Here is a 26,446-nt window from a genome sequence, read left to right on the forward strand (position 1 = left end):
GAAAAAGGTGGCAGCTCAAGATTTTCTCAAGCAAAAATGTTGCGAAAACCAGATCACCTAAAAACGAAATCGTAAGAGTTGGCCCAAATTGAAATCGAAAAAAACTTACGATTACCGGAGCATGCCTGATTATGCCAATTATTTATTGACTTGCTAAACTAAAATTTTGAAATTATTTGTTCAAAATCCAACTAGCTGAGTAACGTGTATCTGATAGTTCAGAAACTCGACCATAGCGTTCTCCCTTGATTTTTGAATGTTCCTATTGCAGCTACATATGTAAATACATATGTATGTGATATAGTTGTTTGATGTTTATTAATTAAAAATACATAATCAAACGGCTTAAATAGTTATCGTAGAACTGCGAATAAAACGGGGTAAAAATTACCCAATTTATTGTAGAACTGAGAATAAAACGGGGTAATAAATAACCGACCATTTAAATATTTAGAAAAACAGGTTGAGAACCTGTATTTTTGAGTTTATTTTGGAAGCGCCAACTCTATGAACAAAAATAATTTATTGGACCAAAATTACCTAAATTTTACAATAATATTTCGTCCATAGTTAATAAAGTCAAATGTGTTATTGGTTTAGCTGTTGATAATTATGCATATATAACTAAAACCTTTATATGGAATGCAAGAAAAAATATTTTAAAAACAAATTTTTAATTTGTATTTACATTATGAAGAAACTCAACATTAACGCCAATAAACCACAAAAAATTTGACATTTTATTTTTGTATAATTTTCATCAAAAAATCGCAACGACCACCATTTTGAAAAATGTTCTGATTTTTATACCCGTTACTCGTATAGTAATAGGGTACATTTGATTCTTTGAAAAGTATGTAAAATGTAAATGTTTTGATATTTTTAATTCTAATAAAAATTAGACTTGTAAATTTCTATCGATCTACAAAAAAAAATGTGCCTCGCCCACTCTAACCGCCCAAAACTGTACCGTCCACACTTTTAACAAATGTTTTGATATTTTTTCATTTTTCTATGTCTTTTAAGTTTCTATCGGCTTGCCTAAAAACTTTTAACACGCCCATTCTAACGCCTAAAATACAGTCAAGCAGCATTTTCAAAGTTCTGACTGACTGAGTGAGACATTGACTAAAACGGATTTGGCAAATGTGGTAATGTCATGAGTAAAAAATGTACTATATTCGAAGGGCGAAGCAATGCACAAATAAGTATTCGCGACCGAGTACTTGGAATAACCGAGACGGCTAACTCTGCGCCACATTGGCGACGTCAAATTTATTCCGTATTTGTTTTTGCGTTTTTGTCTTTCTTTTTAATACAAGACATCGAAAAATGAAAAGACATGGATTAATCAATTACTGAATGCAGAAAAATAATTTTGTTTAGTATCAGAATTGTTAAATTAATAAAATTTCTAGCATCTGAAAATGCTCTACTATTAATGTGTTATTCTATTTACACATATATTATATATCTACATATTTCATTAAATTAAACTAACTTCACGCTTACCTACTCGACCGTCGCAAATCAAAACCAAGCTTCCGCAGTTCTTATCACAAAAATCCCAAAAACCAGACACGATTACGAACACCGTCTTGCCCACCAGCTCGACAAAAGTTCTAACTTCTTTTTACCAACGCATTCCTCTTCCCGTGCCAACACTTCGATTCCCGAAGAAAATCTAGCTACCTCACCAAGCACCTCTGCCAAAAATGATTTCTCTTACTTAAGCACAAAAAGTAAACTGAAAATATATATGGAACAATCTCGCGCCCTTTGAACGAAAGAAAATGCTCTGATCGACTAATCAACAACAACTAAACTGATATATCAATGAACCCAAGAACAAACTCAAACGAATCTATCTCCTCACTCCTCAAACCTACAAATAACAATCAACACAACAGACTTAGACGACACTAGGGATGATCTCCACTCTTAGGCCCGATCCTCTTCACCATCTCTTTTTTATATCATTCTCGTCTCGAATAAATAAAAATATTCAATAAAATTGAATCTTGACAATTACTATTTTACAATGGAACATCAACGGTATTTTTAATAATTACAACGAACTGACACAACTTATAAAAGACCACGCACCCGACATTGTATATCAAAACCCACTTAGGTACTCTAACTGGATCTTTTAATATCGCCGAAGGGTTTGCCTTATCTTGGTTTGAATATCCTTCTGACCAAAGTTTTGTAACAGAGTTTATACGAGAAAAAAAAACCCGATATCTTTCAGAGCCCTATCTCATTGATTCACTTTTCCCATCCGCTATATGTTTAGACTCAAAATTCACATTGCTTGAATTAGAAAATTTAGTAGCAAAAGCAATAGAAAAAAGACTTGGGCCGACAGAGTATCATACCTTGTGCTCAAAAACCCATCTCCCCTCCTAAAAACAAAACATTTAAATATATTTTTTTAAATACTAAACACTGGAAATTACAAACATACATGAAGATCGGCTAACATTATCCCTATCTCAAAACCTAACCTCCTCCTTCTCAATTTAACAGCTCACGTCCTATTTTCCTGTTATCCTGTCTAGGAAAAATAAGAATACAATGACTTCTCTGGCTCATAAAACGCCACAATCTAATTTCCCATAATCAAGTTGCATTCAAAAGAAATCGCAGCACGATGGACACTTCGCGTTGAACGCTCTTTCGACCAAAAATTACATCTCTATCTTGGCGAAGGATTTTGAAAGAGCTTTCGATCGCGTGGGGACTCATGCCGTACTTTGCAGACTCGAGCGCTGGGGCTAATTAAAGCCTTTATGTCCAATCGGTCCTTCAGGGGTCGAATAAACAATGGCAGATCGAACTCCCACATTTTACACAATGGAATTCCGCAAGACTCGCCAATTGAATAAAAAAATAGCATTGTAACTCGGCATAAAGATATTTACATCTCACTATATGCAGACGACGCCATTATCTCTACAAAAATTAAAAATATTACTTAAGTCAGAAAAAAATTTTGGGAAATACTGCAAGAAAATAACATTTGGGGAACAACCTCTGGGGCCTCTCTTGCCATTGAGAAATGCCAACTATAACATATTTCCAATAGCACTGTCAGATTCTAAGAAAACCACTTGAAACTATATTTAACATTATTACATTTCTATCATCTAAATATTCTTGCATACAAGTTTACGTAGCCGAACAGTGGACGAAAGAGAAGGGGATTGTTCTCTCACGAGATAGCACAAGCGAGTATAAAGAATAAGAAACTAAATATGTACTCAGTTCGAAGCGCAGACTCAAACGAGTTAGTCGTATAATAAAGAGCTCAGTAACTAAATTGTTAATTTACACATTAAGACTCTCATAGATATTACGCGCGCTTTAATGCTCGCTAAAATTGACTATGGTCTTTCAATCTACGGTTGGTATGCTAAATTGCAGTTAAAAAAGCTACAAGCCCCATATCCCGCAGCGGTTCGTCACGCCATTCACGCATTTCCCACATCTCCAATAGCATGTACATTGGCAGAATCCGATCTACCGAGTATCCAATCACGCGTAGAAGAAACTACAATGATGCTTATCCCGAAGCTGAACACCACGTCGAACTGCCAAAGACTTCGAAGCATATCCACTCTAAGACGTTGCGCCAACTACATATATCAATCAACTTGACCTCCCATGCTTAAGCCCAGCAGGTTCTTGAAATCGCCAGCACATTCGGGTTCCAAACAGCCAAACATAAACCTTCAAATCTACAATGCTGCTAAAGGGCATACATGCCGCCTAGAATACCAAAAACATTTTTGAGTGAACAAGATCTTGGTAAGAAAACCTGGATTTACACCGATGGTTCTAAAGTCACCGACTCAACCACGTTTGCGGTCCTTAGCTGCAACCGTAAAATAATTGCAGGAGATAGGCTCCATATTTACAACTGAAGCTTTCGCCATTCTCAAAGTTTGCCTCCAAAAACGCTGGTAAAATTGTTATCTGCACAGACAGCCTCTCCTCTCTCTCCGCTATACGCAACTGGAATCACAATGACCCCACATCACAAAAAAATAGGCGCATTCTAAGTTATCATCCAACAAAAATCACCTTACTCTGGGTTCCCAGTCATTAAGGAATCCATAGAAATAAACTCGCTAACAAAGTCACCCAAAAGAGACTTACACCATCAATCTTTTTCACTATGTTTAACTGCAAGGATATACAAAGTCCAATTCAGCTATACCTTAAAGAAAATAAACTGTGCGAATAGGCACTCTTCATGCACAGGTAGGTACCAGTTTATAAACCCAAATTGCATCATGTCAAGTCACCACCAAACGTAGATAAATGGGAATGCGCGACCTTCATTCGCCTACGCATCGGGCACTGACGATCCACACATCAACACATATTGACGGGAACGGCGCGACCAACATGCCAACTTTGCGGGGACGAGCTCACCGTTGACCATATTCCGGACTGCACTCATTTAGATCTCTACTATTTGGTACACACTCTTTTAAGTTTTTTAAGTATCCCCTCTTTTGAACATATCATAAAAACAAGAGAGAACGCTATAGTCGAGTTCCCCGACTATCTGATACCCGTTACTCAGCTAGTGGAAGGGAGAAGGAGAGTCTTAAACACAGTTTTTGGCGGTTTGTAGGCGTTATACGGGGCGTGGCAGAAAGTTTTTTGGCAAATCGATAGAAATTTACAAGACCAATACGAAAATGAAAAAATATCAAAACATTTTTCAAAAGTGTGGGCGTAGCAGCTTTGGGCGGTTTGTGGGCGTTACAGTGGGCGTGGCAAAATGTTTTTTGGTAAATCGATAGAAAATTACAAGACTAATACAAAAATGAAAAAATATCAAAACATTTTTCAAAAGTGTGGGCGTGGCGGTTTGTGGGCGTTAGAGTGCGCGTGGCAACATGAATCGACAAACCTGCGCTGCGTCTATGTCTCTGGAGTCTGTATGCTTAATCTGAACTTTCTAGCTTTTGTAGTTCCTGAGATCACAGCGTTCATACGGACGGACAGACAGACGGACAGACGGACATTGTCATATCGACTCGGCTATTGGTCCTGATCAAGAATATATATACTTTATATGGTCGGAGACGCTTCCTTTTGCCTGTTACATACTTTTCAACGAATCTAGTATACCCGTTACTCGTAGAGTAAAATTTGCCCTGAAAGCTCATTTTATTATATAAAGTAATGTCACACAAGATTCGAGTCGAAGGTCCCCGTAGCTAGTATTCATTAAATTTATTAGGTTTAGTATTGTATACTAGATTTGTTAAATAAATAAATAAAATTGGTAATTTGCGCCCTCTGTGTCGGGGCGGGGTTTGCTATAGTGGGAAGGATTGGGTCTCGTTGTCTTGGGCTGACCAAACAATTTAGTGTATCGTGCCGTAATTTTCTTTGACACTTCTATTAGGGGACAAATCATGCTCAAAATTATAGGAAGGATGCCCAGACAAATGGATGGATCTATGTATGAAGTCCTCGACGGGCGGATTATACACTTCCAGGGCTGATTTGCATAAAGCCAAACGCCAGAATGAAGAATCGCAATTGACAAACGTCGACCATTTGCTGGCAGAGCCGTCAATAGATTCGTCCACCGCATCTTATTCTCTTTGGTTTTTTTTGTGGTTTGTGAATGATCCAATTTAATTTTCTAAATGACAGCCACAAACCTCCACCACTCCAGTCCGGTGGCAGAGATTTGTAGCACAATAGTGGCCCGCAAGTAACTAAACATGTTTTGTGTAAATCTTCCCTGTGTAAATCTTTGACTGAATGAATATGTATATTATATACTCGCGTATTAAACACGTGTGTACCCATCTGCGCGAATGTGTTATACATATGTGAATTGACCGCTCACTGTCAATAAAAGTATATCCATTTATTCAAAGATTTTTTTTCCAACACCAACAAATAAAATTTACAAGACTAACAGAATTATGAAAAACAAGAGAGAACGCTATAGTCGAGTTCCCCGACTATCTGATACCCGTTACTCAGCTAGTGGAAGGGAGAAGGAGAGTCTTAAACACAGTTTTTGGCGGTTTGTAGGCGTTATAGTGGGCGTGGCAGAAAGTTTTTTGGCAAATCGATAGAAATTTACAAGACTAATACAAAAATGAAAAAATATCAAAACATTTTTCAAAAGTGTGGGCGTGGCAGCTTTGGGCGGCTTGTGGGCCTTACAGTGGGCGTGGCAACATGGGTAAAAAACTTGAACTGCGTCTATGTCTCTAGAATCTGATCAGGAATACATACATATATGTACTTTATATGGTCGGAAAAGCATCCTTCTGCCTGTTACATATTTTTCATGGCATCTATTATACTCTTTTACTCTACGAGTAACGGGTCCTAAAAACGCACCTGCTACATTTCAGCGTTGTATGTTGCCATTGTTTAGTATATTTGGACGACATTTTTATATTACAAGATCACATTAAATATCTTTAAAAATATATCTTCGAAAGTCTTCAGAGATCAAATATTAAATTACAGTTAGATAAATTTTCATTTATGTATGGAGAAATTGATTTCCAAATATAGTATATCCAAAGGAAAATAAAAGGAAAAGCAATTAACGGAATTTCATAGACAATGCTATATTTGAGTTCCCCGACTATTTAATACCCGTTACTAGCTAGTAAAACTGCAAAGGAGAAATTTCAGCACTGACAGTTTTTGACGGTTTGTGGGCGTTAGAGTGGGCGTGGCAAAAAGACTTTTGTCAATCGAGAGAAATTAACAAGACTAAGAAAAATATGAAAAAATATCAAATCATTGTTCAAAAGTGTGGGCGTTGCAGTTTTGGACGGTTTGTGGGCGCGGCAACATGAATCGATTAACTTTTGCTGCGTCTGTCACTGGAGTCTGCATGCTGATTCTACCTTTTATAGTTCCTGAGATGTCGACGTTCATACGGACGGACAGACAGACAGGCAGACGGACGGACATGGCCAGATCGACTCGGCTATTGATCCTAATCAAGAATATTTTTACTTTATATGGTTGGAAACGCTTTCTTCTACCTGTTACATACTTTTTAACGAATCTACCCTTTTACTCTACGAGTAACGTTTTTAAACGGATTATGTACTGAAAATAAAAGTTAAAAAAGTATAATATCTTGAAACATAAAAGAATTATGTTCCGTTTAAATTTTGTTGATACAATTTTTAGTTCAGCTTTTACAGACCGTTGAAGTTTCAGATAGACGCTGGTTGAAATAAGCTGTGAGCCACTGTATATAAGCATTTGAAGATGGCTCTGCCAAAAGACTGCTTTCAGATTAAGAACATTAATGAATTTGCTTCCTTATTTCAGCATAAAATAGTTATAAGTCGTTTCTAAACTGGAAACATTCTGAAAACAATTTGTTTTCAAATTAAACCATTTATGTTACTGATCCAGTACAGAAATGGACACATTTTGACTACACTATGTTGCAGAAGCGTTTAACATTCATTCACAATCTTAATTTGTTTTCAAAACATCCCATATATGTTACTAATTTAGTACATAAATGTTGTTAAAATAAAATCCATTCCTGCCTAATTTATCTTAAAAAATAGCAACGTTTTCTCTTTTTTATTTATATGAGAACTATTTATATGTTTTAAAATCTTAACACTAGTTTATTTTGTCAACAGTTTATTTAAACTGTCCTTTGATGAGACGTTCCTAAAAAGTTTGTTCGCTGGGCAGGTAGTGCTTTGCGGCGGAGACGGGATTGACTGCTAAAATGCGTGTCCTCTCGCTAGGTGGTTCGGGTGCGATATAAGCTTGACGTAGTATTTCTTCTTGATTTCGGCTATTGCTTTTGTGACTGGAGGGATGTTCAAGTCTTGTTGAATGTTTACGTTTCGAACATACCACAACGCCCCGGTGATAGTTCTGAGAATCTTTGATTGAACTCGTTGGATGAGGTTGGACCTCAGTACAGAGTTGTAGAGTACTACTACCTTGTGGGCCCACTTAGCCGGGAGTGTGCGTTTATCAGCCTGTGCAGGGTGTTGGCTTCGAGTTTTAAGTGGGTTTTTATGGCTGCAATATGCAATTGAGACGTCTGTCGAGGTGTATTCCCAGTTATGTTACCTCTTGTGCTTTCGGTATCATTGTTTAGCGAAAGTGATGGAAATTCCTGCCTGTTTAAAGTAAAGGTGAAGTAATTGTTTTTTTGATCATTTAAATTTATTCTCCAATTTGAGAGCCAGGCGAAGAGCTAGTTGGGCTGATGCTTGGATCGGGCATCTGGAACGGCTAAGAATGGCTTGTTGGTAGGTCAGCTGTGTATAAGAGGTATAGAGTTGGCCAAGAACGCTGCCTTGGTGGACCCCTGCTCCAATTTGATGGTCATTGGATGTAGCAGTATTGCTTCTCAATGCAAACTTCCTTTCGCAGAGGTATGACTTAAGTAGTTTGGGCGTGTATTTGGGTAGTTATACCCGTTACTCGTAGAGTAAAAGGGTATACTAGATTCGTTGAAAAGTATGTAACAGGCAGAAGGAAGCGTTTCCGACCATATAAAGTATATATATTCTTGATCAGGATCAATAGCCAAGTCGATCTGGCCATGTCCGTCTGTCCGTCCGTCTGTCCGTCCGTATGAACGCTGAGATCTCAGGAACTACAAAAGCTAGAAAGATAAGGCATACAGACTCCAGAGACATAGAAGCAGCGCAAGTTTGTCGATTCATGTTGCCACGCCCACTCTAACGCCCACAAACCGCCCAAAACTGCCACGCCCACACTTTTGAAAAATGTTTTGATATTTTTTCATTTTTGTATTAGTCTTGTAAATTTTTATCGATTTGCTAAAAAACTTTTTGCCACGCCCACTCTAACGCCCACAAACCGCCCATAGCTGCCACGCCCACACTTTTGAAAAATGTTTTGATATTTTTTCATTTTTGTATTAGTCTTGTAAATTTCGATCAATTTGCAAAAAAACTTTTTGCCACGCCCACTCTAACGCCCACAAACCGCCAAAAACTGTCAGTGTTGAAATTTCTTCTTCGCACATCCACTAGCTGAGTAACGGGTATCAGATAGTCGGGGAACTCGACTATAGCGTTCTCTCTTGTTTTAGCTTGATCTTGTGCATAAGTCCGTCTAGCCAAACTCTGACCCAGTGAGTGTGGCTGCTGCTGTTGACGAAATTAGGTGACCTGTCGTTACCTTTCCCGTTGTTGTTGTAACTGCCGTTGCGGAAGTTATTGAGGTCACTGAACTTGTTACTGTCGGTAAGCGAAGTGCAATTTGGGGAATGTTTAGAGAAGTTGTTGTAGTAGATTTGAGTTGCTGTGAATGGTAATGTTGGTGGAAGTGCATTTGTTGGGTTTAGGTTCAATGACCGCTCGCTTACTGCATTTGTAATAGTTGCAGGCTGTATTGATATACATAAATGTGAAGTAAGCGTTATTCTATTGAAGAGATGGCCGACGTTCGTCTTGCTCTCGCTGGCTGTGAGAGCGAATATCGCTTCGACTCATTGTTATTTTAAGTGTTTTTTTATTTATATTTTCATGTAATGAACGGACAGTTCTTGAAGTAATAATATCTGTGCTTACGCACTTATTGTTAACAAATGTGATTGCTTTGATACTGAAAAATCCCGATTTTTCCATTTTTTCTGGGTGTAACAGCATATCACTTGCGCATGGTGGAGAACGTGGGGTAAAAGCAACACAGTTTAATACCTGCTTATTGCCGATAAGTTTTGCGAATCGAATCGAATGAAGATTTTCCACGTCGATGCCACCAGGGTGACTAGAGGCCACTCTTCAATTATCTGCCACAGTTAATCGCGAAAAAATTATTTGTAGTAGCTTGAAAATTGTTCATGCTTGCTGCTGTCAACGTCAACTGTCAGACGTCTTGGACTTGTAGCGGCAACTGATTGCTATTTAGTTTGGCTCGATGTATAAGTTAAAGCCGAACTTTTTAACTATATTAGATATTATAAATTCTAAAAGGTCAGAAATATCGAAATCAGCTGTACCTTTTGCCGATGTATGTACATGCAAATATTTTTCTTCCCCATTCACAAAATTTTAATTAGTAATGGTGTTTGGAAAAAGATAAGATAAGGCACAAGTATTTTGGTTTTTGACGGGTGCTAAATCCTTACTCTCCATATCTCAGGAGGGGAAAGCTAAACTCATAAGCTTATTTCGAAAAATATTGATTTTTGTTAGCCTAAATATTCTTGCGAAGTGTAAAGTATAAAACTACTATGCTCCAAATCGATTAGTTAGGCCCATACAGGCTCGACCGCTGCAGCCTCCTTGCATTAATGCTAGCAATGAATTATGAACGTGTGTTTCACCTCTACGTGGAAAGAATATTGAACACACCTGCAAGTGAATTCCAATCGAGATATTATTGGGAAGAGCGCTCGCCAACTCCTAAAGTGTCTATTTGTAACAATTATACTTCCCAGTTGAAAAACCGGGATCCATGTGGTTACGTTATTTCGATCAGGCGCATTACCTCTGCATACACTCTCGCGACTTTTACCTCAGCAATCGTCTTTTATCGGCTAACCACAACCAAAATATGGGAACATAGAGTGAAATAAATTTTTAAGTTATGAATCCTAAAATAAAATGAAGGTTTTGTATCAATTTTTCGGAGTGTTTAGCGGGAATAATTAATTACTTAGTCGGAGCAGCTGATAAATATCTATTCGGCTCATTAATTGAATATGACAAAAAAATAGTTAGAAGATAAACTACAAAACTTAGAGGATTTAAACATAGAATTAAATGAAATATTTAAAATAATAAATAAACGAGAGAGAACGCTTTAGTCGAGTTCCCCAATTATCTGATACCCGTTACTCAGCTAGTGGAAACGCGAAGAAATTTCAGCACTAATATCTTTTGGTTTGTGAGCGTTAGGTTGGGCGTGGCAAAACGATCTGGCTAATCGAGAGAAATTTACGAGACTAACAAATATGTGAAAACATATATCAAAACATTTTTCAAAAGTGTTGGCGTGGCACTTTAATGCGAAGATAAAAACAGACTCGTATGAAGAAGTATAATATGCTTTGAACATTTTGAGATATTTATTAAACATTTTTCTTTAATATATTGAAGATTTACACATAATCATACAATTAACCAGAGTAGGAATATTTAATCTCAAAATATTAAAACACGTAGTTGGAAAACATAAAAGAAGAAAAGTAATTATCAATCAAAACTTTAGTTAACTTGGTTAAGCAGCCAGACTAAAGACACTTTTTTTCTAACATATACACACTTCATTTAAGAAAACACAAAAATATAGAATTATAAAAGACCCAGATAACATAGGCTGTCCAATTGACACAAACCATAAATAAAAATAAAAAATATAAATAATGAAAAGAACTTCTGACCAAAGTCATTTATTGCTGCCCGCGTCGCTGTCACTGATAAAAGACATTTTTTCAAATTTTTTATTGATAAAAAAGCACTTTTTCAATAAAACTACTTTCAAAAATCCTTGTTTTTATCTTAATGTATTAAGATATTAAAATCTTTTTTTTTGACTCTGGAGACTAAGCTGGCCATCACATAGTATTTTTTCCTTGCTTTCTAAGCAATTCCTTGATGTAGCATTTTATTTCCCCAGAATACTAAGAAAGACGGTGTGATCCGAGAGTTTCCCATGCCTTTTATGTTACAACTTGGTGCAGTGCAACGTCATAATGTTAATATATAACCGGTCATTCAAACTAAACACGTTTCAGTTGGAATAAACGCGTGTCTGTATCAGAATACGGGCATTGCCTACTTTAGATGGGCATTTTTAATCAGGGAATGACTTATGGGGTTTTTTCTACTTCCGCTCTAATAACGTTTAATTAAGTTTATACATATGTGTTTGTGTGTGAAACTTTTCAACTGTTTACATTTTTTTGTGTAACCGTTGTCATCTAAACTTTACACTTAATTTGCCTTCATGAAATTTTACAAATTTGGATGAATCGGGTCGGGTGCAGAAAATATTTGCTAAACCTTTTTTTTTTGCTTCTCTTTGCTACCCACTGAATTAAAAGTCTAAAGCAACTTCTCTGTTCGAGCGCGCTACCGATCTAAGTTAGTTGAGCATTTCAATTACTTGGCATTTGCCAACTTTGACGTACTAAGGCTTTCTGGGAAGCTAATGTATCAAAACCCAGAATGCAGCGCGCTATAATTAATGTTGTTCTGACGGAAGCATATAAAGCCTTCGACTGATCGAACAGAAGCACAGAGTGCAAATGGTATTTGGATTGAAAGTTTCTATAGCTGCAGCTGATTAAATAACTTAACTAATAATGCGGACACATCTGCTTTCGTTTTGGCTGTCTGTGGCTACAATATGTAAGTTTATTAATATTGGCAAAGAATTATAGTGCCTCTTTATAAAGCTTTAATAGCATTAGGTAAAGGTATACACAAAGCAAATGCAGTCAGGGTCGATTACGATGCTGAGATGAGAGAGTTCATGAACGCTCTACCGAACCTCGATGATACTCCCTATGGCTTAGGACAGCGATCGGATATCTCTACGGAACCGGAGGAGGATGATATTTTGGCAAGCCTGGATGATGAGTATGAGGAGGCTAAGCATTACGCCTGGAACACTTGTGACAAGGATCTCAGCGAATCGCGGGGAATCGGGAAGTTTCTGGACCTACCATTTATAAAAAAGATAGCGAGTAACCTGAATCCATTTGGCAGCAAGAATCTTCGCATGCACTTCTACCTCTTTAAGAGGGAGTTCCCAGAGTGTGGCAGGGAGGTGAATTTCTCAATCGAGCGGAAGTGGAAGCACTGTGGCTTTAATGCTTCTCTGCCCACAAGGTTGATGATACATGGTTGGATGAGCCAGTCGCGTGGCTCTTTCAATCGGGATGTGAAAAATGCATACCTGAAAAAAGGGGAGTACAATGTGATCGTTGCCGATTGGAGTTCAAGTTCAGCTAATATAAACTACTTTTCGGTGGTAAAGCTTATAGAGACCCTTGGAGCTCAGTTGGCCCAATTTATAAGGGACCTTAATCGTCAGTTTGGAGGTGACTTTGACAACATGTATCTTATTGGTCATTCCTTGGGAGCACAGATCGCTGGTTCTGCCGGGAAACGTTTGAAACCGAATCAGGTAAATACCATATTTGCTTTGGATCCCGCAGGTCCAAAGTTTCGTCATCGCGGAACCGAATTTCGGATAGATCCCAGCGATGCAATGTTTGTGGAGTCTATGCATACGAGTGCTAACTTTGGATTTCGTCGGCCTACAGGCAATGCGACCTTTTATCCAAACTATGGAGCCTTTCAGCTTAGTTGCTACTACCTAGGCTGCTCCCATATTCGATCATATCAGATGTTCGCCGAGTCCATTAATTCGGCTTTGGGATTCTGGGGGACGCCTTGCACCCGAGATAATAGTAGGTGGCAGTGCGACCAGAGCCAGCGACAATCCATCCAGATGGGAGGTGAGCCTTCGATTCATAAAGAAGGAATCTTCTACGTGAAGACCTCCGCCAGTGATCCATTCGCCCTTGGAAAGCAATAAGTCGCATATTTAAATCAAATAATTAAATCAAACTTTGATTACAATTATTTCAAAAGAAGAGAGAACGCTATAGTCGACTGTCCCGACTATCTGATACCCGTTACTCAGCTATTAGAAGTGCGAAGGAGAGTCTTCAACACTGAAAGTTTTTGGTGGTTTGTGGGCGTAAAAGTAGGCGTGGCAAAAATCGATAGAATTTTACAAGACTAATACAAAAATGAAAAAATATCAAAACATGTTTTAAAAGTTTGGGCGTGGCATCTTAGGCGTTTTATGGGCGTTAGAGTGGGCGTGGCAACATGAATCGACAAACTTGCGCTGCGTCTATGTCTCTGGAGTCTGTATCTCAACTTTCTGGCTTTTGTAGTTCCTGAGATCTCAGCGTTCATACGGACGGACAGACAGGCGGACGGACAGACAGACGGACAGACAGACAGACGGACGGACAGACAGTCATGGCCAGATCGACTTGGCAATTGATCCTGATCAAGAATATATGCTTTATATGGTCGGAAACGCTTCCTGCTGCCTGTTACATACTTTTCAACAAATCTAGTATACCCTTTTACTCTACGAGTAACGGGTATAATTATGTTTAAACGAATATGGATCTTTTACCAGAGGGTAAATTGATATCATGCAAGTTATCCAGCCCGCAAACATAGCACTCTTTCCCATTTTATAAACAAATTTTAAAAATCAATCAATCCTTTGTCTTTGCTTTTGTCATTGCCTTTGCCAGCGCTTAGCTACCCGCCAAAATAAATAATCAAACTCTCAGAAACACAGCATCCGCTTGGAGACCAATCCATGGTCAACTTATTGCGCTTCAATCAAACTGCATCGGCCAGCATAATTGAATTTCACAACGCAGAGAAATAATTTCGGCATCAAGCTTTTATTCTAAACATAAAGTTCAAGAAGTTTCAAAAGAAAAGCTTCTGGTCGAGGTTGATTGGATCACGAACTAGAACCGAGGAGTCAGTCTGTTTCGAGATCGGATCGAGAACGATCTAAGAAAAAGTTTAAAAAGTTTATCACCAATAAATTTACTAAAATATTAAAATAAAATATTTTTTAAATAAATTTTTAATAACAATTATAATTTGCTTATATTTGTTTTTTGTGTACAATTGTTTTTTTTTCAAAATGATTTGACTTAAATAAACTTTGACTAATTGCAAATTTTAGCCACAGCAATATTTCAAATATATTTAAATTTTAAGAAATTAATTTAATACTTTCAAAATATATATATTTCCTTGAGTTTAAAAAAGAGAATTCTTCTTGCCCTAACCTATACATATACTAACATACATTAACGGACTCGCCATAGATAGTGTTTCAGTTTCATAAAGAAGCATACGAAGTTTGTGGATTCCGGTAATGTTTTCTCAGGAACTATTTAAAGTATTTAAATCGGACCAAAGAGGACGTTAAATAAACCCAGTTGATTACGGCACAATATTTATAAAAATATAAATGTATACCCGTTTCTAGAATAAACAAGAGAGAACGCTATAGTCGAGTTCCCCGACTATCTGATACCCGTTACTAAGCTAGTAGAAGTGCGAAGGAGAGTCTTCCACACTGACTGTTTTTGGCGGTTTGGGGGCGTTAGAGTGGGCGTGGCAAAAAGTTTTTTGGCAAATCGATAGAAATTTAAAATACCAACATAAAAATGAAAAAATATCAAAACATTTTTCAAAAGTGTGGGCGTGGCAACTTTGGGCGGTTTGTGGGCGTTAGAGTGGGCGTGCCAAAAAGTTTTTTTGCAAATCGATAGAAATTTAGAAGATCAATAAAAAATTAAAAAATATTAAAACATTTTTCAAAAGTGTGGGCGTGGCAGTTTTGGGCGGTTTGTGGGCGTTAGAGTGGGCGTGGCAACATGAATCGACAAACTTGCGCTGCTTCTATGTCTTGGGAGTCTGTATGCTTAATCTCAACTTTCTTGCTTTTGTAGTTCCTGAGATCTCGACGTTCATACGGACAGACAGACGGACAGACGGACGGACAGACGGATATGGCCAGATCGACTCGGCTATTGATCCTGATCAAGAATATATATACTTTATATGGTCGGAAACGCTTCCTTCTGCCTGTTACATACTTTTCAACGAATCTAGTATACCCTTTTACTCTACGAGTAACGGGTATAAATAGTCATTTAAACAAGTGTAAAGTGCGTGTCATCATATTATCTCCCCAATTTTGTTTATATCCCTTGTTATACCCCTTGCCCGCGACCACTTCTCCGAATTCTAGCACTTCAACGAAGAAAGCGCTTTCGTCGGTGGATGTGGATAGTGCGGTGAGTGCCAAATTGATAATATCACGAGATTTTATGTAACAAAAGAAAGGGAAAAAGTTATATTCAAAAAATAGAAACATACATTTTATCCCAAAAGAAATGGAGAAGTAACGACGATAAAACAGTATAAGTATGCTCATTTAATCCTCACACCCGTCGTCGACGAGCCAAGCCGGACAATTTTCTTGCGTGCGCTCAGATCTCGAGTTAGAATATGGCCTGTTGTATTTTTTATCAGTGTAGCGGTTCGTTGTGTATACTCTACACTTGTGTATACTCTACACAGTTCTGCCCGAGTCAGTGCATATCAAACGCATAGGACTAGGAGGTGCAATTGCTTTTAGAAGCATGCAGCTGACCACGGATGATTGGCATATACAAAGGGGCACAACAAATCTCATTGGGAATTAATAATTATACCCGTTACTCGTAGAGTAAAAGGGTATACTAGATTCGCGTTTCCGACCATATAAAGTATATATATTCTTGATCAGGACCAATAGCCGAGTCGATATGACCATGTCCGTCTGTCCGTCCGTATGAACGCTGAGATCTCAGGAACAACAAAAGCTAGAAAGTTGAGATTAAACATACAGACTTCAGAGACATAGAAGCAGCGCAAGTTTGTCGATTCAGGTTGCCACGCCCACTCTAACGCCCACAAACCGCCCAAAACTGCCACGCCCACACTTTTGAAAAATGTTTTAATATTTTTTTATTTTTTTATTTGTCTTGTAAGCTTCTATTGATTTGCAAAAAAAACTCTGTCCGTCCGTATGAACGTCGAGATCTCAGAAACTATAAAAGCTAGAAAGTTGAGATTCAGCATGCAGATTCCAGAGACATAGACGCAGCGCAAGTTTATCGATTCATACTATAACGCCCACAAACCGCAAAAAACTGCCACGCCCACAATTTTGGAAAATGTGTTGATAGGGTTACGCCTTTTTCGCCTAATTGGCGGTTGCATTTAAATTACGGCGGTAACAATTAAGTATATCTATCCCTAGTTTAAAAGGAAAACAACCACTGGAGCATTTGTTATATTATTTCCTTACTATTAAGATAGAGTTAAGTTATAAAATCACCCGCGTCCCAAAAACCATCGATAAGCCTCAGAAGGCACCACTGACTAAGCACAGCCATCGATCAGAGGAGGGACGATCAATACCAATCGATAAGCCTCAGAAGGCACCTCTGGCAAAGCAGACGATCGATAACGGTTCGCACGGAAGCGAGGGAGGAGAAAAGAGAATCGATCGTCACTTTCGTATCGTCTGCCAACAGAGACGGACGGATCGCTCAGCAACCAATGGTACATAACCAATTTAAAAGAAGCGTGGTCCGTGATAAAGCTAAATTCTTGACCCTCCAGATATGTCCTAAATTTTTGTACTACCAACACGGCTGCCAAACACTCCTCTTTAGTCACCATATCAATTGATTGACACTTGTTCAGCTTCCGAGATATAAAGGATACCGAACCTCGTTTCCTTCTGCGTCTCGCTGCATAAGAACAAATTCCTGTATTGCGTGCATCACAATGACTAGAGAAAGGTGCGAAAAAATTTGGACTGTGTAAGACTGGGGCGGTGCACATATGTTGCTTTAGACCCTCAAAAGCTTCCTGAGCCTCCTTGGTCCAAATAAATTTGCGTCTGTTATTAAGGGTATTGGTGATTGCGGAGGCAAGAGCTGCGAAGTTCTTTATGAACTGTGAGGTAGTTTCTTAGGCTGGGAGTCCCGCCAGGGTCCTCTACAGAGAATTTATAGATTTGGGGACCAGCGAGCTTGGATGAGCCGGTGAGCTGACAATGAATCCGTTAGCCACCGGATAACACCAAAAGAAATTGGCGTTAAGAGTCAAAGAATTCGAGGCGGATGGCGCAAATTGGGCCGTATGGCCAAAAGAGGGTAAAAATAATATTTTGTGGACCTAACTCCTTTTCCAAGTCAATTGTCCAAACTCTCACTTCCTCACACTCTCGTTTCGATCTCCGCGTTACAAGTTTTCGCGTCCGCCCGGTCTCAATACTTCGCTTCCCCTCATTTTTTTCAAGTCAGCGTCAAACGACCTCTGATTTGAAAACTCCACTAATAAGTGATCATCAAACGGGCTCTCATTCCAAACTGACTTTCGCTTTTGTCCACGAAACTTCTCCAGAACTTCTTGTCGAGTTTTTGCATTCCTTCTCGAAGTTTCTGATCTCGAGTCCTCTCGCTCTCCTTATCTCTGCATCGATTGCCTTAGGACATGTGATCATGGTGGATTTCGCTGCGTGTGCCTGTGTGTGTGCGTGTGCGTTAGCCTTCCAGGCTAACGGAGCGAGCTCGGATAGAGATGATAGTTTTGTAACTTATCGTAGGTGGCGGCCGTAGCCTTATTCTAATTAACATAATTATTTATCTTACTTAGCTAATACGGGGGAATATATATATATACTGTTACTTATTATTATTTGTTTTTTTATCTGTTTTTTTATTATTAGTTACACGGCCTCTATTTACATATTATTTACTTTGTTTAATTTGTGGGGGGCCGGTTGGCTCCTCACATTCCCCTCCTTCTTCGGGGAATGAAAAGAGATCCTGATCTCGTTCCGTCTATTAATAAGGACTCGGAACTCTGCTCCTCCGGCATAGTTCAGGAATCTCTGGTCCGCTCTTTGCTCGGATACCTCCTCCATAATCCACTCCTCGTCTGGTTTCAGGGTCGGCCTCGGCTCCGGTGTGACCGGCTTTGAAGCTGGCGTCGGCTCCGATGCGACCTCCTCACTCGCACACACGACTGGGGTTTCCTGTGGCTCTCTCTCGCGTGCGGCGACGGATAGCGGTGGCCGTAGTCTGGCCGTCGTCCTCCTTTCCATAGGGGGACTCCTATAAGTTTCCGTTGAAATCTCGTCCATCCAGGGTGGTGATGGGACCGCCTGGACACGGCCCAATCGCCTCCTCGATGCATCGCACCAGATGCATCCAGTCGGTTAAGTCGCCCGACTCCATATCTGTTAGAAAACAAACTTTCATTAGTCTTGTTGCCTCACTAAGGCTTCCTAGCATTCTTTGTTAGTGTTGTTAATGTTAGTTGTTAGTTGGGGGGTGTGTTGATTGTGGGCCCTGGGAGCATGGAGTTTCCCCATCCGGGGAGTGAGGACGTTGGGACGGCGTGCCGACCAGCAAGTGACCCCCACTGACTCCGGCTTAGCTCCTGTCAAAGGACCCTAATTCATCAGTGGCTCTTGCCTATTACTTTCTTAGCCAAATATTTGGCGTTTTCTGGGCCGCAACCCTTTCCGGTGGCAGGACCTCTGGTTCCTGTACCGCCGCTGCGGTCTTCCTCTGCGAAGCTTAGGGTCACACGCCGCTAACTTCTTCCTCGTTCAACGGCTTCGCCGGTTCCAGATCGTTGACTGTCTCTTTTAAGTCTCCTAGTGATGCCGTCCTTGCTTACTCTGGACATGCTGCAGACGCCCGATCGTGGGCGCCAGGAACTTGATGACCTTGTAGGGAGCCAGCTTTGCAGCAAAGTTATCCGCCGCCTTGGATAAGAAATGCTGCTTCACAAATACTAGATTGGTACGATTGGCCCTCTCCATCGGGCTCTGCTGCGGTATATAGGGTGCCGTATACTGGATCTCCATTCCCGCTTGTTTGCAGAAAGCTTTAAAGGACCGACTTGTAAATTGGGTTCCGTTGTCACAAACGAACCTGCGTGGAATTCCAAAGTGATTTAAGATCCTCTCCAAAAAGGATTTCTCCAGATGCGCCGAAGTGGCCTTTCTAAACTCCACCCACTTCGAGAAAGCGTCGAAAAACACCAGGAGCATGCTGTTTCCGCTTTTCGACCGCGGAAGGGGACCGATGAAATCAGCGCAGACAGTGTCAAAAGGCTCACTGACCTGTCTAGTGAACATTTTACCTGCTGGTTTATTCTGACTGACCTTAAACCGCTGGCAAATGTCACCTTTGCGTACATACCTGGCCACATCACAGAAAAGTCCCGGCCAGTAATGGTTTTCCTAATTCCGAGATGTCCTGCCGTGGGCTGGTCATGACATTCCGAAAGCACCCTCTGCCGGTGTTCCTTGGCCACACACAGTTTCCATGAAACAGAGTCTTCGTCGTCGGGTCTTGCTCCAATGTGCCGATACAACTGCTGATTCTCGTATACATAGTCCGGAAATTCTCCAGGCTTGTCCTGGACGAGTTTCAGCATTCGCTGGTACCACGTGCATGTGGGCTTGACCTCCTGGATCATCTGTATCCGCTCAAAGGGCTGTCTTGACAGCGCATCCGCTACAACGTTGTGACTCCCGCGCCGATATGTGATGTCAAACTGGTACTGCTTCAACTCCAACGCCCAGCGCGCGACTCGCCCCGTGGGATTATCGATCTAGTTGAGCCACTTCAAGGCGAGATGGTCTGTTATCACCTCAAATTGATATCCTTCCAAATAGCACCTGAGTTTCCGGATGGCCCATATAATGGCCAGACACTCTTCTCTGTGCTCGAGTAATTCTCCTCCGCGGCTATGAGACGTCTGCTAGCGAACGCGATGAATCTCTCTTCTCCCTGGATCTTCTGGGTTAAAACGGCTCCTAGTCCTATGTCGCTAGCATCTGTTTGGAGGACAAACTTCTCGTTAAAATCTGGACACGCGAGGACGGGTGCCTCCGTGAGCTTCTTCTTAAGTTCCTCGAATGCATCCTGTTGCTCCTGCTGCCATTGCCATTTCTTTCCTTTCTTCAGTAGCAGCGACATCGGTTGTACTACACTGGCGAAGTTTGGCACAAATCTTCTGTACCATGACGCGATACCCAGACATCTCCTCAGCTCATTGCATGTGGTGGGCGGACACAGCTGACGCACTGCCGAGATCTTGTCGGGATCGGTGTGAATTCCTTCCTCGCTGACAACATGTCCCAAATATACAAGGCTGCGCTTAAAGAAACTACATTTCTTTGCATTGAGGCGAAGTTTCGCCTTTCGTAGCCGTCGGAATACTTCCTTTAAGTTCTCCATGTGCTCCTCCAACGTACGTCCGATAATAATGATATCATCCAAGTATGCAAACGCATTTGGCTCCATATCGGGCCCAATAACACTATCCAGCGCCCGTTGAAATGTGGCTGGTGCGGAGTAAAGGACTCCTCCAACGTCGGGTTGGGGAGTGAATTCCTGGTGAGTCACCTCGGGCGTGGCTAACGTCGTTTCTTGGTGCTGGTACTTCCTGTCGAGGTCGATTTCCTCTTGTCTCCGGGGTTCGTCGAAACGGGTTGTTTTGCACGGCTATCTCGTTCCGAGGTCCTAAAAGATTGCTGGTGGAGACGGCTTGAATACCTCGATCTGCCTCGCGGGCTTGGGGTTCTGGTGCTTTGGATTCAGTGCTGGAATTCGGCGGTGAGGGAGTTTCATATACTAAGAGCAAAGACAAAACTAAAGTATTCCTAAGATCACCTAGCAGAGAGGGGCTTAGTTGCAGGGACACGCGACCACACTGCAGGTTGGCGGACACGCTGCAGAGAAAGGGAAAGTTTGAAATATGATTTCTAGGTGGGCACACTTGGCATAAAAGACCAATAGATCAGAAAAAGCTCTATGCCGGTATAAAAAAACCGTGGCCCACAGATAAAATAGTCAGTACCCGGGAAAACACCAGTAGTCAAAACCCCGGGTAACCATCCGAAATGTATGGCCAGTAGTTGTCTCTCATTTATGCGTTGCCTCCGGATATAAATGACCATTATAATTATGATAATCGCTGTCAACGCTAGAGCCGAGTGTCCGCTTGCCGTGTGGAAAATAAAGTCATCAATGTGTACTTTGTTATTTTTCAGAGTCTTGATGCGCATTTGAAGATTTTGTAGTTCATTAGTGTTGTTGACAATTAAGTGCTTCAGCGGGACCACGTTCCATCTCTCCTTGTCATCTATAATTCGTAAACTGGGAAAGATAGACATTTCAGACGCTTTCGAAATTACTTTTTGAGGAGTAATTATTGTTGTATCCCCTAATATTGCTGTGCATCCTGCAGGTAGTTGTATAATGCCTTGATTGGGCAGTCTTATAATTTGATGCTGTTCGTTGCATCTTATATTAGCTGTTGTATTCCGAAATAGCCAACGGTTGGATCCACTTATCTCTTTGATGAACGAATTGCCTTGGAATTCTATCATTTCGCATGAGTGTGCCTTGCTTGGTTTCTATGGAGATATTTCGCAAGAGTTATCATCCGCGTTTTTCCATGCCCAATTATTTTCGCAAAGCCATTTCCATTTCAGACATTAGGTGATATGCGTTTATGTCTGTATTGAACGCAAAATATTTAGAATTCAATTTCGGAATAAGCTTTGTTCCGTTTGTCCACAGTGGTATTGGGATTACTTCAAAGAGATCCGTTTCCTGATTGTTGTATATCGGCAATTTTGCTTCAATGAATAGGACATTATCCTTCAACATAGCTTGTGCCTTCATCAGTTTATAGATCAGTGGTAATTGTATAACTGAATTTCCACCCGGTAGCATTTGTTTTCGTCCTAATTTTTGCTTAACTTTTTCGAGCTCCTCCAGCATTTTGTTAGGCGCAATACACTAGTAGGATGAATTCTTCCTTCACTAATGTCCGTTACCATTGAGATCGCTGTTGCTTGTAGGCTTTCTGCCTCTTCAATCCAGTTTCGCACTTGATTTGATAACATAAGGAATTTAATTGACTCCTTATATACCATAAAGTGCTCCTTCATGGTTTCTGCAATAATATTGACTTGTTGGGTCAGTTTTCCCAAATTCCGGTTTGCTTCTATCGTAGTTGCTCTTACTAATTCTTCCGTGGCATTGATGACCGAGGTCTGATTGTCAACATATTCCATTAGATGTTTTTCGTTTTTTATGATCGTTTGCATATTTTCCTGTATTCTATTTGCATTTCCGATATCAAAGAACAGTATAAACCTTTTCTTTCGGTTGGTACGGTGCCGTAGTATTTTGTCTTTTTCTTTTATGTTGTCAATTTTTGTCCTTATTGTCGTGCCGAAGAAATCGCAGTAGTCCTTGAAGTCTCCCATTTTTTCGCAAACCAGGCGGGATTTTTCCAGGAAGTCCTCTGATTGTTTTATGACATCAAAATAGGCTTGCATGTCATAATAAAACAATAATTGCCAACTGGATGTAGCGACTTCAATTTTACCAATTTTGTTTACCATAACTGCAGCTTTTGCGTCGATGTCGTAAATTTTCCCAAGTTCTTTGGGAATTTCTTCCGAATTTTTTGTCGCAGTTGTAGCTTGCAACATCAATAAACAGCATAGCACAGTAGCTATGCTTCCAGTGCCATTCCTTTTGCCTTTTGGAACTCGCTGCCTAAGCTTCTTGTCCTTGCGTAGCTGCATTGACTCCGTTCTAGATGGCGTTGCAGCTCCAGCTGGTTTTGCTTCGCTAACAGGAAGTTGACAGATCTTGTTTAGCGATCTTTTTACTTCCCCATCGCTTGTTTTAACCGTGACTACCCGGACTTTATCATATTGTCCTTTAGTCGTACTAATGATTCTTCCCATTGGCTATCTTGCAGGGTGAGTGTTCTCATGTTTTATAAGAACCAACTGTCGATCCTTCAGATTTGGCTTTACCTGGCGCCATTTGGTTCGCTGTTGCAATGACACCAGATACTCCTCTTTCCATTTCTTCCAAAAATCACCTCTGATGCGTTGAATAAGCTTCCATCTATCCAAAGAGCTGATTGTCTTACTTTCGTCAAAATGTTCAGGAGCTCCAATTAGAGGTCTTCCCACCAGAAAATGACCCGGCGTTAATATTTCCTCACCATCGTTTTCGCTCCTTACAGTGACTAATGGGCGCGAGTTTAGTACTGCTTCGATTTGACATAGCAGCGATGCAAATTCTTCATATGTAAAGCTGTTTTCACCAATAACTCGTTTAAAGTGATACTTCACTGATTTTACACCGGCTTCCCATAAACCTCCCATGTGGGGACTTCCCGGGGGGATAAAGTGCCACTTGCGCCATTTAATTAGAATATCGAATATATCCTTTTGAATCTTAGGACCATCTATAATAACGTCATTTAGGCTTAGTCCATTTGTCGTTTTGCGGATGCGTCAAAAACTACTCGTAGCTTCGTAGTTAAGCTTCCAGGCCTGATGATTGCTTGATGGGGTAAATAGTATTTACCTTGACCCGTTGTCTTTACAGATTCCATATGTCCCATCTTAAGGTATTCTTTCATGAATTCGGTGTATGCAGCCCAGTTCTTTGGGTTTCTTTGAAACTTCTTTTCCATTTGCATAAGCCTTGCCATTGCCTGTTTGCGAGAATCCCCCAGCTTTGCCTCTTGGTGGAATGGAATTGAAACCACAAATCTGCCTTCCTCGTTGATGACAGTTGTTTCTTGGAATTTTTTTTCGCATTCTGCATTGTCTGTAATCGTCTCATCGGCTTCATCTTCTAATTCCCAAAAATTCCAGGTCCTTTAGATTTATTGTTGTAGTGGCACTTATCATTTTGTGCTTTGCTGCTCGAGTTATATTTCCGGACACAATCCATCCAAATTTGGTTTTTTGTCCCAAGATTCCATTCACGGTTTTTATTTTCTCCATCATAATCAGGGGAAATAGATCCACACCTATCACCATGTCAATTCTGCTTGGCTCGTTGAATCGTGGATCTGCTAGCCTGTAGCCCTTCCACTCTTTGTTGATATCAATATCTAACTTTTTGCTGGGAAGGGCTCTATGGAGTGTTGGTAAAACCAATGCTTCCGTTGATGCTTTGAAGCTGCTTGGAATTTTTGGTTTGATCGTCAGGTGGACACTATTTTTTGATAATTGAGTAGTCTGGGAGATACCTTCGACCTCTATAGTACTTCTTACTCTGGGAATCCTTAATATTTGTGCTGCTTGCTCTGAAATCAGCGTCTTCTGGGATCCACCGTCAATAAGCGCCCTCAACTCGTTGTAACCTCCAGCTTTGTCTTGGCCTTGCTTAAGGCTATTGCTGTTGATACTGCGTTTTGTGTCTTCATGAGGAAGGCTGTTGTGTCTTTTGGAGCATCGATTGCATGTAATTTCCTTTCTGCAGTCGATAGCATTATGCTTTCCAAAGCATCTAAAGCACATTGTGTTCTTTTGAACGAATTCTTTTCTTTTTTCGATTGATTGTGCTCTGAATTTGAGACACTTTATCATATCGTGGCCATCCTTAGAGCAAAAGGCACACGATCTAACTTGCACTTTTTTGGTAGCAAGCTGAGCGGTATTTTTGGTAATGGCATTTACTGAGTTGTATTGTTGCTCAATAAACTCTAGTACATCTTGTAAGGACTGTATAGCTCTTGCCTTTTTTACATGCTGTTCATACAGATGCAAGGCTTCTGGCGAAAATTTCCGCAGCAGAATTTCAGCTAAAATTACGTCAGCAGAGCTTCCTATTTTTCCTTTTTGCTTTATGATGAATATGCTCTCGGTCGCTATTCTCATAGCGTTTGCAGATAAGCTCCCACGCTGCTGGATAGCTAGCCGCTGATCCCGTTATCAAATGGCTAACCAACATTTGAGCTTCTCCTTTTAAGCAGGCTCTTAAATATCCCAGCTTCCTTGTGTTGCTGAGATCCTTCCTGCTGTCTATTAGTTCAGAGAACAGCTCGTAAAATGTTGGCCATTCCTTCGCATTTCCATTGAACGTTGGAAGGTCCACTTTTGGGAGTTCTGGCACGTCGTAGTTGGAGCTTTTGCACTGTTCCAACTTCCTCTGAAGTACCATTTCTAGTGCGGCAACATCAGATTGCAGAATGTCTGCCTCATCTTGACAGTTCTGTCTGACAGCAGTTCTGTCATACTTGTTTTCAAGCAGTTTCAGTGTGTCCGTCACGTTGGACCAATGACTTTTCATCATTGCCAGCTGCTTGACAAGTTCAATCTCACTTGAACTATCCAGGGTTTCGTATATTAGGCTTATCTATTGCCTCACCCTGTCCGCTCTTCTGTCCACCAGTTGAACCAGATTATCAACTGGACTGGAGCTCCGAGCTGATGCGGAATCAGATAATTTTGATCCACTTGGTACATTTACCTCTTCAAGTGTTTCTACCTTTAATTGCGACTCCTTGTAGGCCTTGACAGCATTCATAGTTTTAATGAATATTTTGTCATTAAAATATTGATGATCGCCAACTCCCAATTTTACCAGCGCATTGTTGTTAGTAGTTAATTGGTCTACCAATGCTTCTATTGCTGGTATAGATGCCTTGTCCTTGATGGCTTGCAGTATTTTGTTGTGCAGCACTCCTTGGTCTTGCATCAATTTCACAGATCTTTCCGACAACATCTTGGGAAAACAATCACTGTGACTTGTACTTTCTGCTTGTATTCTTTGGCGTGATCCGTTGGAGGATTTTTTGATTAATCGCCCAGTTGACCTAGCTGTGCCTCGACTCACAGCTGATTGATCAGCCAAAGAAAAGCAAGAACACAATGTTTCACCTTATAGTCCTAGTACTTTAAGGCGTGGTCTTTTATTCTGTGTTTCTTACTACTGGTGGGGGAAACA

The 26,446-nt window shown here is 40.4% G+C and overlaps 2 protein-coding genes across 4 annotated transcripts in view; both read left to right on the forward strand.

The window, feature by feature from the left end:
• The first annotated feature begins 3,328 nt into the window (after positions 1-3,328).
• Positions 3,329-26,446, forward strand: part of LOC120445537 — a 44,406-nt gene continuing 21,288 nt past the window's right edge. The window contains exon 1 of the mRNA XM_039626006.2: positions 3,329-3,409. The gene's annotated coding sequence lies outside the window, so the exon portion shown is untranslated. The remainder of the gene's footprint in view (positions 3,410-26,446) is intronic.
• LOC120445536 (phospholipase A1) lies at positions 12,256-13,751 on the forward strand. Of its 3 annotated transcripts, XM_039626005.2 has the most exons (3): positions 12,256-12,380; positions 12,437-13,161; positions 13,301-13,502. In XM_039626005.2, the coding sequence occupies exons 1-3, from the start codon at positions 12,335-12,337 to the stop codon at positions 13,355-13,357; spliced, it is 828 nt and encodes a 275-aa protein (XP_039481939.1). In that variant the 5' UTR covers positions 12,256-12,334; the 3' UTR covers positions 13,358-13,502. The 3 variants fall into 3 exon arrangements, with proteins under 3 accessions (XP_039481939.1, XP_039481937.1, XP_039481938.1); XM_039626003.1 differs by having other exon boundaries at positions 12,437-13,751; XM_039626004.1 differs by having other exon boundaries at positions 12,269-12,380; positions 12,443-13,751.

This window comes from Drosophila santomea, chromosome 2R (genome assembly GCF_016746245.2).
Source record: "Drosophila santomea strain STO CAGO 1482 chromosome 2R, Prin_Dsan_1.1, whole genome shotgun sequence".
Classification (NCBI taxonomy): Eukaryota; Metazoa; Arthropoda; class Insecta; order Diptera; family Drosophilidae; genus Drosophila; species Drosophila santomea.

Bases quoted from the DNA above. Each gene is read 5' to 3' on its own strand.
- LOC120445536 (XM_039626003.1), top strand. From the start codon at position 12,335: ATGCGGACACATCTGCTTTCGTTTTGGCTGTCTGTGGCTACAATAT. The intron at 12,381-12,436 runs GTAAGTTTATTA...AAGCTTTAATAG, and splicing joins GCTGTCTGTGGCTACAATAT to CATTAGGTAAAGGTATACAC.